At 42.6% G+C, this 18702-nt stretch overlaps 1 protein-coding gene across 3 annotated transcripts in view; it reads right to left on the bottom strand.

Moving 5' to 3' along the window:
• Nucleotides 1-18702, bottom strand: part of EIF3L (eukaryotic translation initiation factor 3 subunit L) — a 29167-nt gene that overhangs the window by 1731 nt on the left and 8734 nt on the right. For 2 of the 3 annotated variants that reach the window (XM_069491733.1, XM_069491732.1), the window contains 7 exons: nt 18290-18351; nt 15955-16024; nt 15353-15426; nt 10156-10327; nt 7298-7452; nt 6378-6548; nt 4610-5107 (listed from right to left, as the gene is read on the bottom strand). In XM_069491733.1, coding sequence (XP_069347834.1) covers nt 4610-5107; nt 6378-6548; nt 7298-7452; nt 10156-10327; nt 15353-15426; nt 15955-16024; nt 18290-18351 — 1202 coding nt within the window. The remainder of the gene's footprint in view (nt 1-4609; nt 5108-6377; nt 6549-7297; nt 7453-10155; nt 10328-15352; nt 15427-15954; nt 16025-18289; nt 18352-18702) is intronic. The other variant, XM_069491731.1, reaches the window with a different exon arrangement.

Genomic DNA, 18702 nt, shown 5'->3' with positions numbered 1-18702 from the left:
GAGACAGGGTCTTGCTCTGTCGCCCAGGCTAGAATGCAGTGCCATCATCACAGCTCACTGCAATCTCAAACTCCTGAGCCACAGGCATGCAACACGACACCCAGCTAATATTTCTATTTTTTTGTAGAGACAGGGTCTCACTCTTACTCAGGCTGATCTCCAACTTCTGGCCTCAAGTGATCTTTCTGACTCCGTCTCCCAAAGTGCTAGGGTTATATAGGTGTGAACCACTGCGCCCAACCTCAAGAACTTTCTAAATCTCTTTGATAGGATTTTCTTCAAGTTTAGAAATGAAAAGTAAAACAAACAAACAAACAAAAAAACCAGGAAGCATTTTGCCAAAGACAAAACTGAACTAGTAATACAACAGAGGACCAATAATAAAAACATGCAATTAAAAAATTTTGATATAGGGACTTTAAATCAGAAACATATTATTAACCTAACCTTAATATAATCTCATAGCAAAATTTCACTTGTAATAACCAAATTGCCAAATCTTGGGAGAAATGTTTTTTGAAACCATTCAGATAGTTGAGATTAGTTAGGCTGGGTCACTAAAAGACAAGAGAGGCACTTCACTGATATTGCCAAAGAATGTGCATGTCAGGCACTGAGAACTCCAAAGGACTGAAGGTAGCTGACATGATCCTGCATAGGTAGGATAGTTTTGTTTGATTTTTAAAAGAATGATTTAAAACAACATCGAAAAACTTCCACTGTTGACATGTTTTTACTTTTGGCAAGTCTGTTCGTGTCAGGGATAGCTAAGTTCTGCCAAACACCAAGGCTTCCAAAAGCCATAAACTCTAAATGAAGAAAAAGCCAGAGGAACTTTCAAAAACAAACCAGCCAAACTGATCTGGCAATTCCTCAACTAGATCTATATCTCAGAATTAAAAACATACATTCACACAGAAACTTGGCTGGGCGCAGTAGCTCATGCCCATAATTCTAGCACTCTGGGAGGCAGAGGTGGGAGGATCACTTGAGCTCAGGAGTTTGCGACCAGCATGATCAACAGCGAGACCCTGTCTCTACTAAAAATAGAAAAATTAGCCTGGCATGGTGGTGCACATCTGTAGCCCAAGCTACTCCGGAGGCTGGGGTTAGGAAGATCACTTGAGCCCAGGAGTTTGAGGTTGCTGTGAGCTAGGATGATGCCACTGTACTCTAGCCAGGGCGACAGAATAAGACTCTCTCAAAAACAAACAAACAAACAAACGTTCATAGAAAAACTTATACATGAATATTCATAGCACCATTATTCATAATAGCCAAAAAGTGGAAAAAAAAACCCAAAATGGCCAAAAACTAATGAATGGATAAACAAATATTATTCAGCCATACAAAGAATAAAAGTACTGATATATGCCGCAATGTGGATGAAACTTGAAAACATGCTCAGTGAAAGAAGCCAAACACAAAAGACCACATATTATATGATTCTGTTTACATGAAATGTCAAATGCATAGAGAGAGAAAGTGGTTTGCCAGGGGATGAGGAAATTGGAAGTGACTGCTATTGGGTAGGGTGTTTCCTTTTTGGGGGATAGAAATATTCTAGAATTAGATAGGGGTGATGGTTGAAAAACATTTTGAACATACTAATAATCACTGAACTGTATACTTTAAAACTAAAAATGCATGATATTTTTAAAATTTTCCTTATAGCATCAAAAAGCTAACAAGAGAATAAAAGTAGAAGAACTGTTTAAAGGAAAACAGAAACCATTCTAAGCAAAGCACAAAAGCCTCCTCTGCCGCAAGGACATTTGCTGATTCTAGAAAACCTGGGTTGAGGGACAAACCAAGGCCAGGGCAGTCTAACAGAAGATCCTCGTTTTAATGCTGGGATCCCAAAGGACTTCATCCTCAAGCCAGAGGTGAACCAGAAGTGAACTGCCATCCCACTCTCCACTCCAAGCAAATCCTGCCAAGTAGAGGGAGACCTATAAAAGCGACCCATCCCAGAGACCTTACAAACAAACACAAGATGACTCTTTTAACAGTCTGCAGCCTGGGCTTGTCCCCTGGGTGGTCCAGGGGACCTCAAAGCTATAAGCTCAGTTTATGGTGATCTCCGACCAATAATATCCCAAAGCGCCTTGAAGAGACAAAAGCATATCACCTCTAGAGGAATGAACATTCATTCATCCTAGGCCTGAAGGAATGCTGAAAAATAATTTTCCAAGGACAATGAACCCTATGTAGTAAAAAATAACCAAGCATATAACAAAGGACCATACCTCAAGTTAAAAAAACAGAGAAGCGAGAAATAGACAGAGGAAAAGAGATTAATAAGGTATAGGATGATCAATCAAAAGAAATCCCAGCCTGAGCAAGAGGAAGACCCCATCTCTACTAAAAATAGAAAAATTAGCCGGGCTTGGTGGCGCATGTCCCAGCTACTCAGGAGGCTCAGGCAGGAGGATTGCTTGAGACCAGGAGTTGGAGGTTGCCGTGAGCTAGGCTGACCCCATGGCACTCTATCCCAGGTAATAGAGCAAGACTCTATCTCAAAAAAAAAAAAAAAAAATCATCCGAATACGGGAGATAAAAAGATAGAATATATGGAAGAAGGGTTTAAGAGACAGGCAGGACAGAATAAGGTCTAACAAACATTAAATAAGAGTTCCAGAAGGAAGAGAGGGGAACAGAAACAATACCTAAGAGATACTGGCTAAGAATATTCCAAAAGACACAACAGATACTAGTTCACTGATTTAATAGACTCTCCTGAGTCCGTATCAGGTTTCCAAACATGTCTGAGCAGAATGTTTTCTTCACTTGTCAGTGTATGTACGTGGGGAAGACAAGCAAAAAGGGGAGGTGGTATCTCACAGAAAGAGTAATTCCAGGAGCCTAGACTATCTTAGGCCTTAAAAAACTCATGTAAGAAAATAAAACTTAGTTCTTTTAAAAGCTTCTAATGTCCAGCTTGAACTTAAAATCACAACTGTGAAAACACCGTTTGTCAACCTGCCCTTCCTCTCCTCTGAGGAAACCACTGCTCTATTGCTTGTGTATCCTTCCAGAAAGAACTTGATGCATACACAGACATATATAAGTGCATTAGTAAAAAAAAACTTAGATGGACCATGGATAGCCACTCTATAAAAATGCTGTATTTTCTTTCTTTTCCTTTTTTAGAGACACGGTCTCACTCTGTCACTCAGACTGGAGTGCAGTGGCATGATCGCAGATCACTGGAGCCTTATTGCAGCTTCGAAATCCTGGGCTTGTGCAATCTTCTTGCCTCAATCTCCTGAGCAGCTAGGACCATGGACCACCATGCCTGGGTAATTTTTTTTTTTTTATTTCAGCTTATTATGGGGAATTTTTTTTATAGTGGCAAGGGTCTTGATATGTTGCCCAGGCTGTTCTTGAACTCAAGAGATCCTCCCGCCTCGGCCTCCCAAAGTGCTGGTATTACAAATGTGGCTTATCACACCTGGCTCCTGTGTGTATTTTCTGTAATAGTCAAAACCACCTAAATGTCCATCAATAGGAGAATGGACAAACTGCAGTACAATAATTACAGATGTTAAACTATCACAAAGCAATAAGCATGAACGAACTACTACTACATACAATGACACTGGATGGTGATTCTCTCAATTAAGACATTGAGCAAAAGAGAAGCCAGACACATAAAGAGCTCACACAGTACAATTCCACTGTATGAAGTTCACAAACAGGTAACACTAACCATGGTGTCAGAAGTCAGGATAATGGCTTCCCGCTTGCTAAAGTACTTCCAACAGTCTACAGGCACCCGTCCCCCTGTTTTCTCTAACCTCATCTACCACAGCCTACTCTCTCAGGCCACTCAGGCATACTGCAGCTGTCCTCAAACTTACTGGGCTCACTCCTCGCCCTGGGGCCTTTGTTCTAACTGCTCCCTATGCCTGGAATGCTCTTCACTTTACCCAGACGTGGCTGGCTAACTCCCTCACTTTCTTCAAGTCTTAGCTTAAATTTTACTTTCTCAGCAAAGCCTGAGTACCTTATTTAATGCTGCAAACAGTGCCTTTCACTGCTTCTACCTTTACTCTGTAGTGCTTGGCAACTTCTAACCTACTACCATAGTTTGTTGAATTACAATGTATATTGTTTATTACTTTTTTTTTTTTTTTTTTGAGACAAGGTCTCATTTTGTTGCCTGGGCTAGAGTACAGTGGTATCATCATAGCTCACTGCAACCTCAAATGCCTGGCCTCAAGTAATCCTCCTGCCTCGGCCTCCTAAGCAGCTGGGACTATAGGTGTGCACCAGCACATTGGCTAATTTTTCTATTTTTTTGTGGAGATGGGATCTTGCTATGTTGCTCAAGCTCGTCTCGAACTCCTGGCCTCAAGTGATTCTCCCACCTTGGTCTCCCAAAGCACTAGGAGTACAATGTGAGCAACCACTCCCGAACTCCCCTATTTTTCTTTTTTAAACAAGAGAATGGTGGCACCACAAGGGCAGGAATCTTTGTTGATTTTGTTCACTGGTGTATCCCATGTATACAGACAGTGACCAAGAAGATAGTGAACCCGTAATAAATATTATTAAACAGATGAACAGAGTGCCCCATAGATCCTAGCCCAGGGTATAGCCATACCTTATCAATGTAGAAATCGACCTCGGAGGCGGACTGAAATTCACCATCTAGGGCAGAGATACCACTGGTCCACACCAAGTTCTTCATCTTGTGTTTGAAGACAAGAAGCTGGATCCGGAACTCCTGCTCTGTGAGGTCTAGGAAGCCAGCCAGCTTGGCCACAGGCATGGTGGTGTAGAGCTTAAGGAAGCTGCGGATGGTTGAGAGCTGGGCCTGCTGCTGCACTTCATCAGAAAACACCTTCAGCTGCTGCAGGAAGGGCTCTTTGTGGTAGTTTGGGTGCACGTTGTCATAGTTGGGCACTACAGGTGACAGGAACTTGGGGCAGGAGTAGCTGAAAAGTTCCTCATAGACCTGTGGGTCACCTTTCTGCATGCGCAGCATCTTGTCCCCATACTTCTCCCGTAGCTGGAGGTGAATGCTCTCATCAATACGCATGGGGTACATAGTGAGGGCGATGGCCAGCAGCGCGTGCATCTGCTCATTCTGTTTGTTAATCTGGGGAAGGGGTGGAGAGTGTTGTGGGTCAAGTGAGATGGACTTTCTGAGGTCCCCACTACTTATGTGGCCCCACTATCCTCCCAGATGTACTCTGCACAGATCTTCCAACTTAACCTGTTGTCCTGTACCAGTCACCAAACTTTCTCTTCCCATCCTCCCTCTAGCTCTACTGAACTTCTGTCATCTGTCATAGCTCCAGGTCCTCCCTGGTCATCTCCTGGATTCCTTACTGGCAATTCTGTCTTAAGTCTCTCCAGGGTACTCCACACATACCACCAGGTCAATCCTTTTACATCAGTTAAGATCAAGTTACCTAAAACCTTTGACGGTACCCCGATGCCTACAGAATACAGACTAAATACAGTCATGTGCTTCACAACAATGTTTAGGTCAAGGACAGGCTGTATATACAATGGTGGTCCCATAGGATTATAATACCATATTTTTACTTTATCTTTTCTATTTTTATATATACAAATACCATTGTGTTACAAGTGCTAACAATATTCAGTACAATAGCATGCTGTACAGGTTTGTAGCTTAGGAGCAATAGGCTACACCATATAGCCTGGTACGTCGAAGGCTATACCATCTAGGTTTATGTAAGCATACTCCATGACATTCATACAACAATATCACCTAACGATGCACTTCTCAGAACGGATCCCTGTTGTTAAGCAACACAAGACTGTACTTTACCTGGGTAACGAAGGTTATTCCAAAGTCTAATACCCTAATTCACACTACTCTCCAGCCCTCCCAGCCAAAATGGTTTATTGTGTCGATGTAATACTCAACCCCTTTGCTCATGCTGTTCTCTCTTCCTAGAAACCTCCTCCTAATTAATTCTATGCATATCTTGAACCCATCCATAGTCCTTATCACCAGATGTTAATGATCTCAGGTAACAGACATAACAGAAACTCTCAGAGTAGGCTAACCATTAAAAAAATTATATTGGAAAAAACCATACAAACTAGCAACTTTTTTCTCCTTTCTTCTTTTTTAAGAGATGGGATCTCACTCTGTTGCTTAGGCTAGAGTGCAGTGGCTATTCATAGGTATGATCCTGGGCATTATAGCTTTGAACTCTTGTCCTGAAGTGATCCTCCTGCCTCAGCCTCCCAAGTAGCTGGGACTATATGTTTTTGCCACCTTGCCAGCTTAACACAGCAAAATTTTGGATGGGGTTTACTGAAAACTTGGTATACAAGCCAAGGAGTCAGCTGATTAAAAAGGCCCCAGGCTGCACACAGAGACCCCTTACCATCTCATACTTATACGTGGTCCTCTGGAACATGCTCTTGGTCCTCTGGATGTAAAGGAGGATGTTGGCAAAGACCCGGATGGCATCCTGGTAGCGACGCATCATCAAATACGCAAAACCAACGTAATAGTATGTGGTAACCTGGCACTCTGGCACACGGGAATACATGCTCTGAGGAAGGAGGTGGAACAAACATCCATGAGTCCCAGTTCATCCCAGATGGGACCTGAAACTTAGTGAGGCCTGGTGCCAGTTGAGATGGAAACATGGAGAACTTCTCCTGCAGAGGCCCTGAACTACCCAGAGAAAGCTCTGGCTCTGGTGTCAGAGGATCTAAGAGCAGATTGTACTGTTCACTGATTATGTTTTGAGGCCTCCATTTTCTTAGCTGTTAACAGGAAGGGACTGGACCAGATGACCCCTAAAATCTTTTTCAGCTCTAACACTCTGTATACCTGTTTTGTTATTTTTCCTTGCTTTTTTCAAAGAAGCCCTCTAAAGAAAGGACAGGTAAGACAAAAACACACATGTGCACGCATGCACACACACGAACCAAACATCACAAACACAGTATCTGTTTTCCTGTGGCTAGGAAAATCACAACTAACCATGTATTGATAGATATATCATCTTAGAACTAAATCTTTCTTTCTTTAAGACCAGTGAAACTTGAATAGAAAAAGCTGCCATTATCATCCTCTTCAAAAAACAGAATCAAGGAGTATAATTAACCCCAAAATCGTCTAGGCCCAGAATTTCACTGCAGGTGTTTGTCTAGTTTTAGTCTCAATTTTCAACTGGCCTGTAGCAATGTCCTTTTACCTCTCTTGGAAATTTGTCCTAAGAAATCAGAGAGTTTCTCTAGAAGTGGACAGACATTCTGGCTTTGGGAAGATGAGCCAGAGGTAACAGGCAATTACCTTCTTGTTCAGTTCGATATTCTCCAGCACCTTGATGGCCTGGTAGTAATCCCCCAACAAGGAGTGCAGGCGCAGAAGCCCCACCAGGCTGAAGTAACCAAGCATCTTGTAGAGGGAGTGCCGTCCATACTCCCCAGCCACACTTTCAGGGTCACCTAAGAGAGACAGACACTGTGAACCCTTCAGCAGGAGGCAGGTAAAAGGCAAGCCCAACCTCTGAATGTTACTCAATAAACTCACCTGCTGGTAGCCTTAAAGCTTCCTTCAAAAGGAAATAACTCTGTCTTCAAAGGAATACCAATAAACAGCATGACTAACCTTATGTTAATCTTAAATTCACCAACAATTGCTTACAGGGAGACAGTTTATTTTTAAATTTTTTCTGGCCACAACACACCTGAGAATATGAGAGGACCCCTCTCATCAGTAACAGGCCCCTCCTTTCAGAAGTCCATGAGGTGAAAAGTATTTTCCTAATAACACTAAGATGCTATTTGCCTTTCTCACTGAGCCAACATTTGCACTGATGACGCAAAAACAATGCTGAGTAAAACTACTGTCAACTTAGCATAAAACAGGCAGTGACACCAAACTGTACAGTAGTCATTGTACTGTTTTTTGCCATGCACTTAAAAGAACGAGTCCCTTTTTTTCATGAAGCACCATTTTTATTTGAAAGAACTGACACAAACTGGTTATTCAGCAGATATTTTTTCAAAAATGAATGAAGTAAACCTATCACACTTCAATGAAAACAACTGACAGGGATTCCTGCCAATAAAAAATTTGAGGTTTTTCTTTTTTTTTTTTTTTGAGACAGAGTCTCACTCTGTTGCCCGGGCTAGAATGCCGTGGCATCAGCCTAGCTCACAGCAACCTCAAACTCCTGGGATCAAATGATCCTCCTGCCTCAGCCTCCCGAGTAGCTGGGACTACAGGCATGCGCCACCATGCCCGGCTAATTTTTTCTATATATATTTTTAGCTGTCCAGCTAATTGCTTTCTATTTTTAGTAGAGACGGGGTCTGGCTCTTGCTCAGGCTGGTCTCGAGCACCTGACCTTGAGCAATGCTCCTGCCTCGGCCTCCCAGAGTGCTAGGATTACAGGCGTGAGCCACCACCCCCAGCCAAAAATTTGAGCTTTTAAGCAAAAATGAAAAAACTTTATATAAAACTTGTACCTGCTACTACAAGCTCTACAGCTTCCAAATAAAAGATCTGCCTGATGAGGTTGGTCAGTGGCAAAGGTAACAAACGTGATTTAAAAAAAAACTATGGGCCGAGCGAGGTGGCTCACGCCTGTAATCCCAGCACTCTGGGAGGCCGAGGCGGGTGGATCGCTCGAGGTCAGGAGTTTGAGACCAGCCTGAGCAAGAGCGAGACCCCGTCTCTACTAAAAATAGAAAGAAATTATCTGGCCAACTAAAATATATATAGAGAAAAAATTAGCCGGGCATGGTGGCGCATGCCTGTAGTCCCAGCTACTCGGGAGGCTGAAGCAGGATTGCTTGAGCCCAGGAGTTTGAGGTTGCTGTGAGCTAGGCTGATGCCACGGCACTCACTCTAGCCCGGGCAACAGAGTGAGACTCTGTCTCAAAAAAACAAAAACAAACAAACAAACAAAACTGTGTTAGGCTCAGTGGCTCATGCCTGTAATCCTAGCACTTTGGGAGGCAGGCAGGAGGATGGCTTGAGCTTAGGAGTTTGAGGCTGCAGTGAGCTATGATGTCACCACTGCACCCTACCTGGGCAATACAGTGAGACCCTATCTCAAAAACAACACCAAACAAAAAAACCTTTGTAATAAAATGTGTCAACATTTGGAACATCCTCATAACTCAGTGAACCAATAGCTTATCAAATCACACATGGATGTAAAAGACCCAATTTGCAGGATAGACCAATAACTTTAATATAACCAGGGTCACAATATAGTTTCAGATCCCTCACTGCACCTAACCTGTATGAAACTACCATTTGTTTCAAAGAATCAGTTTGAGTATCATTCTAAAATGCCTGTGATCAGAAATGCTTCATATTTCAGAGTATTTTGGATTTTGTAATATTTGCATATATAAAACAAGATATCCTGGGGATGAGAACCGAGTCTAACCACAAAATTCATTGTTTCATATACACCTTATACATATAGCCTGAATGTAATTTTATTACAATACTTTAAGATCACATATAAAATTTTCCACTGTGCCATTATATATGCACTCTAAAATTTGGGGATTTTGGAGCACTTCGGATTTTTGGATTAGGGATGTTCGACTTGTACATACTGCTACATGTACAGTATAGTATCAAAGAAAATCCGTATTGCCTGAAAAGGCTACTAAAATACTTCTCCCTATATCAACTAACTGTCTCTGTGAGGCCAGATTTTCCTTATATACTTCAATCTAAACAGTATATTGTAACACATTGAATGTAGAAGCAAAAATGATAAAGCCTGACACTGAAGACACCTGCAAAAATGCCACTTTTATTGGAAAAAAAAAATTTTTTTTAATATAGATAAACTTTGTGGTTCTCAATATTTTAAGAAACGTTTTGACACCAAAAAGTTTGAGAAGCAATAATCTAAACAAAGTTCCTGGAGACACAGTGGAAGTGTTTACAAATGTAAATTTCAATATGCTTTGATTTAGTCTGTCCCTCAACAGACTGCCAAGCCCAGTAGCCCCCACCATCAGCATTCAGCTACTGTTGATACTGAAGCACCAAAGAAGAGCCAACAGCCCACTGCCTAAGGGTGACTCATCTGCTCTACTGGCAGTATCTACTCGTTTGGAACAGACGGCAAGCAGCTGGAAACTCACAGGTCATGGCAACCAGCCTATTGCACTCACCTCCACTTGTGTATACCTCCAACTGCCGATTGATGTTGGATTTGTCTACCAAGGAATGAAGGACGTTGAGGACACTATGAACATTCCAGATTTTGGGATTGGAACGAAGGAAGTCAATCTCCTCCTCAGACTTTTTGGCAGTCTTACAGCGGTACTGACTAAATGACTGAAACTGTTGAGGAAGAAGGGAAAGATTTAGCAGCATTATAAACCCCCAGTGACAGTTCATATACTGCTGCAAATGAGGCACCACCAGGGCTCCGGACAGGGAAAGGGAAAGGGAAAGGTAAGACAACCATTTCCCATTCTAAATCATTTTGTACACTGTTTTTCAAACCCATCTTTGATTACATTGTAAATTTTATTCATTACTGAATGTTACTTATTCTACAATTAAGTAAAAATCTCTAGGATTAGAATGGAAAAACCATTCAATTTGCAGTACAGCACAACCTAAAGTCACTTGCAATCTCTGGGAGTCACAATGCAGTTGACCTGGCAAACAAAGCACCAGAGGTGCTCCTGTAACTGATCTATTCAGATATTCCTTCACCATGCCAAGGCCAGGATTATGAGTAATGATGTGGTGTAGGTATCTGCATATGTGTGCCTTTCCTATCAGAGCTGAACACCAATGCCCAGTCTGTGTCACCTCTCTATCACTCTCAACTAGAGTCTGGCCAAGTGTAAGGCACACACAAACAGCATGCCATAGAAATTTGTTTAGGTCAGTGGTTCTACCTAGAACCAGTGCTTGGCTGCCTCCATCAGTCATGCAGCTAACAGTACAGCAGACTACCCATTCAATCAGACTTTTTTTTTTTGAGACAGGGTCTTGCTCTGTTGCCCGGGCTAGGGTGTAATGGTGTCATCATAGCTCACAGCAATCTCAAACTCCTGGGCTCAAGCAATCCTCCTGCCTCAGCCTCCCAAGTTGCTGGGACTACAGGTGCATATCACCACACCTAGCTAATTTTTCTATTTTTTTTTGTAGAGATGAGGTCTTACTCTGTTGCCCAAGCTGGTCTCAAACTCCTGGCCTCAAGTGATCCTTCTGTCTCGGCCTCCCAAAGTGCTAGGATTACAGGCATGAGCTACTGCATCTGGCCCCATTTTAAAAAACTCCCTGGCTAATTCTGGTATGCACCAGGTGTGGAAACCAGAGACCTAGAATCTAGGTCATGATGTAAGATTGTTCTTCAGTTCTAAAATATTATCTTCATATAAGAATGTAGGACAAAAAGTTTCTGATTTTATAATAAACAATAATATCCAGAATATATAAGGAATTCTCATAAATCAGCAAGAAAATGTTCAATCTCTTTAGTTATCAGAAAAATGTAATCTGAGATTACCATTTCTTTCCCATCAAACTGACAAAAATTAAACAGACTGGTAACATCCAGTATAGAAAACAGTTGCTCTCCAATGCTGCTGGCAGTAGAACAATTTGATACAGCCCACTGAAAAGATAATATGTTACTATTTATGAAATTTCAAAGTGAGGTGGGCACCTCTTGCCTATAACCCTAGCACTTTGGGAGGTCATAGCAGGAGGATGGCAGGAGGATCATTTGAAGCTGGGAGTTGAAGAGCAGCCTGAATAACACAGTGAGATCCCATCTCCACAAAAAATAGAAAAATTAGCTATGCATGGTGGTACATGCCTGTAGTCCCAGCTACTGGAGAGGCTGAGGCAGAGGACTGCTAGAGCATAGGAGTTTTGAGGCTGCAGTGTAGCCCAGGCAACAATGTAAGACATCCTCTCAAAAGAAAGAAAAACAAAATGTGATTAAAATGTTCTTTATCTTAATTGTGATGATACATATACAGTGGTCAAATCTCATCAACTACATAGTATATCGGTACATTGTATTGTATGTAAACTATACCTCCATAAAGCTGATTTGAAATAAAAAGCAAAGATCTTTCAACCAACAATCCTACTTTTAGGTCGTGATCTCTAGAAATATACCTATGTATAACACATGCAAGGATATTCATTAATTCACCCCTTTTTTTTTTTTTGAGAGAGTCTCGCTCTGTTTCCTGGGCTAGAGTGCTGTGGCTAGCTCACAGCAACCTCAAACTCCTGGGCTCAAGCAATCCTTCTGCCTCAGCCTCCTGAGTAGCTGGGACTACAGGCATGCGCCACCATGCCTGGCTAATTTTTTTCTATTATGTATTTTTAGTTGTCCAGATAATTTCTTTGTATTTTTAGTAGAGAGGAGGGTCTCACTATTGCTCAGGCTGGTCTCGAACTCCTGAACTCAAGCTATCCTGCCGCCTCGGCCTCCCAGAGTGCTAGGATTACAGGTGTGAGCCACCATGTCCGGCCAATTCCCTTTTTATAATAGTGGCAACTGACAATCCAAACCATCATGAGAGGAGTGGTATGTCCTATCATATACACTACAGTAAAAGAACAAGCCAGTTAGTTCTATGAAGACATAGTTTAAATGTTACCAGTCACAGCAAATGGCACACAGAGCATGATGCCTTTTTATGATCTCTCTCTCAGGCCAGGCGCAATGGCTCACATATGTAATCTTAGCACTTTGGGAGGCCCAGGCGGGAGGATTCCTTGCGGCCAGTTCAAGACCAGATTGAGCAACATAGTGAAACCCCATCTCTACAAAAAATTGAGAAATTAGCCAGGCGTGGTGGTACATGCCTGCAGCCCTTGCTACTCAGGAGGCTGAGGGGAGAGGATTGCTTGAGCCCAGGAGTTCAAGGCAACAGTGAGCTATGATTGCACACCAACTGGGCAACAGAACGAGACCCTGCCTCTAAAAAAAAATTAAAAAAGGCCAGCGTGGTGGCTCACACCTATAATCCTAGCACTATTAGGAAGCCAAGATGTGAGGATCACTTGAGCTTAGGAGTTTGAGATCAGCCTGAACAAGAATGAGACCCCGTCTCTACTAAAAATAGAAAGAAATTATATGGACAACTAAAAATATATAGAGAAAAAATTAGCCGGGCATGGTGGTGCATGTCTGTAGTCCCAGCCACTCGGGAGGCTGAGGCAGCAGGATCGCTTAAGCCCAGGAGTTTGAGGTTGCTGTGAACTAGGCTGACGCCACGGCACTCTAGCCGGGCAACAGAGCGAGACTCTGTCTCAAAAAAAAAAAAAAAAAGAAAAGAAAAGAAAAGAAAAGAAAAAGAAAAAAAATTAGCCAAGTGACTAAAAATACAAAAAACAAATTAGCTGAGTGTGGTGGTGCACACCTGTAGTCCCAGCTACTCAGGAGGCTGAGGCAGGAGGATTGCTTGAGCCCAGGAATTTGAGGCTGTTGTGAGCTAGGCTGATGCCATGGCACTCTAGCCTGGGTGACAGAGGGAGACTCTGTCACAAAAAAAAAAAAATAAATAATCTCTCATTACGTGTACTTGACAGAAATATCAACATAGTGCATTTCCTTACGGACAATAATTGATGCCTCTGCAAAGGCAAGGAAGACAGGTACTTTATTTGCAGTTTGAAAAAAAAAAAAACCCTTAGCAGTAACAACACATTCATATAGTACTTGTATCAACAAAAATAAATGAGGAGTGGTGAGGAGGAGCCACTAACCCCACGTGGCATCTATCTGGCCAGGAAGAATCACACCAGGCACTCAATGATCCTCACTGGACAGTCCTTGTTAGAAATAGAAAGCACCTTAAGCTTCTTAATGAGAAAACAGGGCTAAGAAGAGGGAATTATGATTATCTTCAGAGGGATGAAGAAACTCAGCACAGATGATCCTCATTCACTTCCCCTGAGTCAGCACGACTGCCAACCACCTGAAAGTACGCCCAATGAGGCCAATGCAGGCCAAGAAGCCAGAGAGGGCAAATAAGGCCAGTGCAGATTGTGGCCTTCACTGTAAAAGGCACTGAAGCTTAATCTTAAGCAGGAAGGCACTTTCTCAAAGAGCCCCATGACGGTTTTCTCAGCTTGCCCATCATAACTTGTCAGCACTTTGTATTCACAGTCTCTCTGGTCCATGGAGCTCAAACAATGTTTTTATTAAGACAGCAATTTACCCTGCAATACCTAGTGAGAGCTATACCCACAAAACATGGGGGAAAAAGGTTATATTTTCCCAAATCCTACATTTGATGTTTTTATTCTGTATTTCCAAAGAATAAAAGGACTGGGCTAAAGAAAAGATGGAAAAGAATAATGACACTGATGATCATCATGATGAATAGGCAACATTTATTAACTATTCTGTGACAGGTACCATGCTAAGCACTTCACATGCAGTACCCGAGCAATCTTCCCAACTTTTTTTTTTTTTTGAGACAGAGTCTCACTCTGTCACCCCAACCAGAGTGCTGTGGTATGACCAATTCCTGGGCTCAAGCAGTAGTCCTGCCTTAGCCTCCTGCCACGACTTCCAGCTCATTTTTTCTATTTTTAGTAGAGGTGGGGTCTTGCTCTTGCTCAGGCTGGTCTCAAACTCCTGACCGCAAGCAATCGTCCTGCCTTGGCCTCCGAGAGTGCTAGGAGTGAGCCACTACACCCGGTCTTCAACAACTCCTCTTTAGAGATGAAAAAACCAATGCACAGTGGGGTTAAGTACACGCCCAACTTTCAGGGCCAGTGAACAGCAAAACCTCAATTCTTACCCCCAGCTACACAGCTGCTGTATGTTGTATGTTATTTTCATCTGGCACATTTCTTGGTGCAACCTCAACAATAACACCCTGAGATAGGTGATACTTCCTTTTTTGTAAAAATGTTCTAGTGTATTCTGACCAAGCATATACTCAAATAACCGCCTGCATAATCAAGATATAGAATGTTTCCATTTTGTACATGAAAGTGAGGCTCAGAGAACTTAAATAACATGTCACTGTTATAACGCTACTAGGTGGTAGCCCCCAAACTAGAATCCACCTCCACCTGGCTCCAAAACCTATGAAGCCTGTGTTGTTCCTGCCAGACCACCTTTCAAGGTGAAGTAAGAATTTGGTGAAAGTCAGGCACTCAACTCATCCCACTTCCAAGTTCCTATGTGGAGCACGCTTAGCCTTCATTGTGTCTTCACAAAACCATGCGACGCGGGAGTCCACTGTCAAAGGATACTTTACACTAAGATGCATAGTTTTTACACTATGCATCTTTTGAACAACACAAACAATGGTAGCAGCTGCTCCTTGCTCAGACCAGTTATATTAAACTAGACTGAAGCTGACCAGATACCTGGTAGATGAATTCATCGATGATATCCCAGAGCCACTGATTGGGTAGTTCAAGGGGAGCAGGACCATCAGCATCTGTGCAGATCACAAAAAAGTCAGATTCAAACCAACGTCTTTGCCCATTCAGTAAAGGTGCAGAATGTTCTTTGTAATTTCTCTTTAAAGGACTATGAATCACAAGACCTCCCTTCTTCCACTTGCATATTAAAATCCTGCTAAAGCTGGGTGAGATGATTCCCGCCTGTAATCCCAACTACTCGGAAGGTTGAGACAGAAGGACTGCTTGAGTCCAGGAGTTAAAGACCAGCTATGATGAGGCCACTCTAGCCAGGGTGACAGAGCGAGACTCTGTCTCCAAAAAAAAAAAAAAAATTAGCCGGGCACAGTGGTGTACACCTATAGTCCCAGCTACTTGGGAGGCTGAGGTGGAAGGATCACTTGAGTCCAGGAGTTATGATTGCACCACTGCACTCCAATAGCCCGAGCAACAGAGTGAGACCCTATCTCTAAAAAAAAAAAAAAAAAAAATCCTACAAAAAAGAGCTGGAAGCCAATGCTGGCCCTCATTATAACCACATCCCCTTGGCCAAATCTCAGACTCACTAAGAATGTAGTTGAAGAGATTGCAGTAGTTGTAATAGGATTCAAACCTCTGCTCCAAGGAAGGTCCTCCCTGTAAAGAGACCAGAGAGACATCAGAACACAGATATTTAAGTGTTTTACTCAGGGTCTACCATGATGGCTGAGAACAAACAAACAAGAATTGATGTCTGTCCTCTCCTTAGCATGTGAAGAGCGCTCAGTGAGAGGGAAGGCAAATCCTACAGCAGCTCAAAAGAGCACTGAACACTGCAACACAATCAGGTTTTATAGTAACAGACCTTAAAACGCAGAAAGCAGGCATGCAGATCTAGCAAAGCAGAGACAAGGGCAAGTATTTCAGGAAAAGCCACACTAACAAAGGCAAAGAGATAAAATCATGGCACTCGAAGGCTACGGAGTTAGAGGAGACAATGCTGCACCAGGCTACACCGGACTACACTGGGCCAGGAATGTAGCAATCCATCTTCCAGTGCCAAACAAGAATGTAGGCCAAGGGGTCAGCAAATCTACTCCATCTCCTGTTTTGTAAATAAGTTTTACTAGAGCACAGCCATGCCCACTCATTACTTATTGTGACTGCTACAAAGGCAGAGCTACACAGGTGTGACAGAGACCATCATGTCCCTCAAAGCCTAAAATACTTACTACCTGGCCCTTCACAGAAGAGGCTGCTGACCCCTGATCTGGTCTTTATCTTGCTGGCAACTGAGAATCACTGACTGTTTCTGAGGCAAGGAACAATAAAATGAACAATGTATTTGTGATGGAGTGGGAAAAACACAGCCTTAGCATCTTAGCCCCACAATTTACTAACCATGGGATTCTGACAAGGTATTTAATCTCTCTGTAAAATGTGAACAAGACCAGGACTAAGCCAGGCACAGTGGTGCATGTCTGTAGTCCCAGCTACTTGGGAGGCTGAGGAGGGAGGATTGCTTGAGCCCAGGAGTTCGAGTCCAGTCTAGTCAACATACTGAGACCCTGTGTCTTAAAAAAAAAAAGAAAAAAAAGAGAGAGAGACCAGGCGCAATGGCTCACTCTGGGAGGCTGAGGCAGGAGGTTCACTTGAGGTCAGGAGTTTGAGATCAGCCTGAGCAACAGTGAAACCCCATCTCTACTAAAAATAGAAAAAATTAGCCAAGTGTGGTGGTGTGCACCTGTAGTCTCAACTGAGACTGAGACAGTCTCGGGAGGCTGAGACAGAAGGATTGCTTGAGCCCAGGAGTTTGAGGTTGCTGTGAGCTAGGCTGATGCCATGGCACTCTAGCCTGAGCAACAGAGTGAGACTCTGTCTCCAAAAAAAAAGAAAAAAGGAAAAAGAAGGCTGTGACTAGTCACAATCAAATAAGATTACGTATGGTGCTTAATACATTAAGCACATTCAATGAAAAACCTACCCCCAGGGATTTAAAACTAGTCATGTTGAAGATTAGGCTGAACAGGATTTGCTGCAAGGTTGGATGTCAAGTCAGAGAAAAGTAAAAAATGATACAAAGATTTTCAGTCCAGTTAACTAGGTGTACCATTTAGTGAGATGATTAACATGGGAGGAATGGGTTTACAGGGAAAATAAGAGTTAAGTTTTGGACAGGTTAAGCTTGAGATGACTATCAGACAGGCAAGTGGAGATGCTGAACCGTCAGTTGGATATATAAGTCTGGACTTCAGTGAAGAGACTGGGCTAAAGATAGATTTTTTAAGTCATCGGTATAAACAGTACAAATGGTATTTTAAGAGACTTGGGGCACTCCAAAATTTAGAAACCAGGGAAAAAAAGAATCCAGGAAGCGCTCAAAGTTGAGACAGCACGTAGAACACTGGTGTCACAATAATATGGGCCTAGGTTCAAGGAGTTTTGCCACTTACTAGTTGCATAAACTTGAGAACAAGTAACCTCTTTGCACCTCAGTTGCCAACTTTGTAGGACTGCTATGAGGATCAGAGACGTGAAGATGTGTGCCAAGTGCCTAGCACTGTGCCTGTGAAACAGTTGACAGTGCCATGTGCATTTCAGACAAAAGGAGGCTCATGGACGAAGCACTAGGGGAAAAGGGGAATCCCAAGCAGAAAAAGCAACAGGTGCTGGAAACACCCTCTAGTACTGCAGCCTGTCACCCAGCTCACGGTGTGAGTGCCCCATCAGGGAGAACTGTGGGGCCGGAGAATCAAAAAGGACAGACAGGCTACGTAGTTTGAGCTTGGAACAGCTTTCTGGATTAAATTTTTCTCTCCGCCATTCCTTAAAAGACAGTTCAAAAACATGCCGATCACTCTTGGATCAAGGGACAAAAATGCCATGAGTTTAAAAAACCACTGGCAACATTTAAATACTCACACTGACTTTGGCATATATGTGCCTGTAGTATAATTCTTTGTATAAAATCAGGAAGACAGCATCTGAAAGAGATGGCAAAGGGGTGCTTCAGTATCCACGGAACAACTGAGGTCTTCGGGCAGTTTTAGCCCTTTGGCAGGGAGGAATAAAGGTGATTTTAGAGAATAAACATCTAAACTCTTAGGCATATGCCCAAGAATACATGCAATGAGAAAATCCATTTCTCATTCTACTCTGTCAACCTCATCTTAACCTCAGACCTATTTCCTTCCACCACTTAGAGACTTCTGCCATCCAATTACTTAAATAAACCAGCACATAAATAAACAGCAATAGTTCCAGAGGGCAATATGCCACTATTAAAATTCAAATAGGCCGGGCACGGTGGCTCACGCCTGTAATCCTAGCACTCT

This window comes from Eulemur rufifrons, chromosome 16, assembly GCF_041146395.1.
Source record: "Eulemur rufifrons isolate Redbay chromosome 16, OSU_ERuf_1, whole genome shotgun sequence".
NCBI classification, from domain to species: domain Eukaryota; kingdom Metazoa; phylum Chordata; class Mammalia; order Primates; family Lemuridae; genus Eulemur; species Eulemur rufifrons.
Note: the sequence above shows the minus strand (reverse complement) of the source record. Positions and strands in the feature narration are given on the sequence as shown.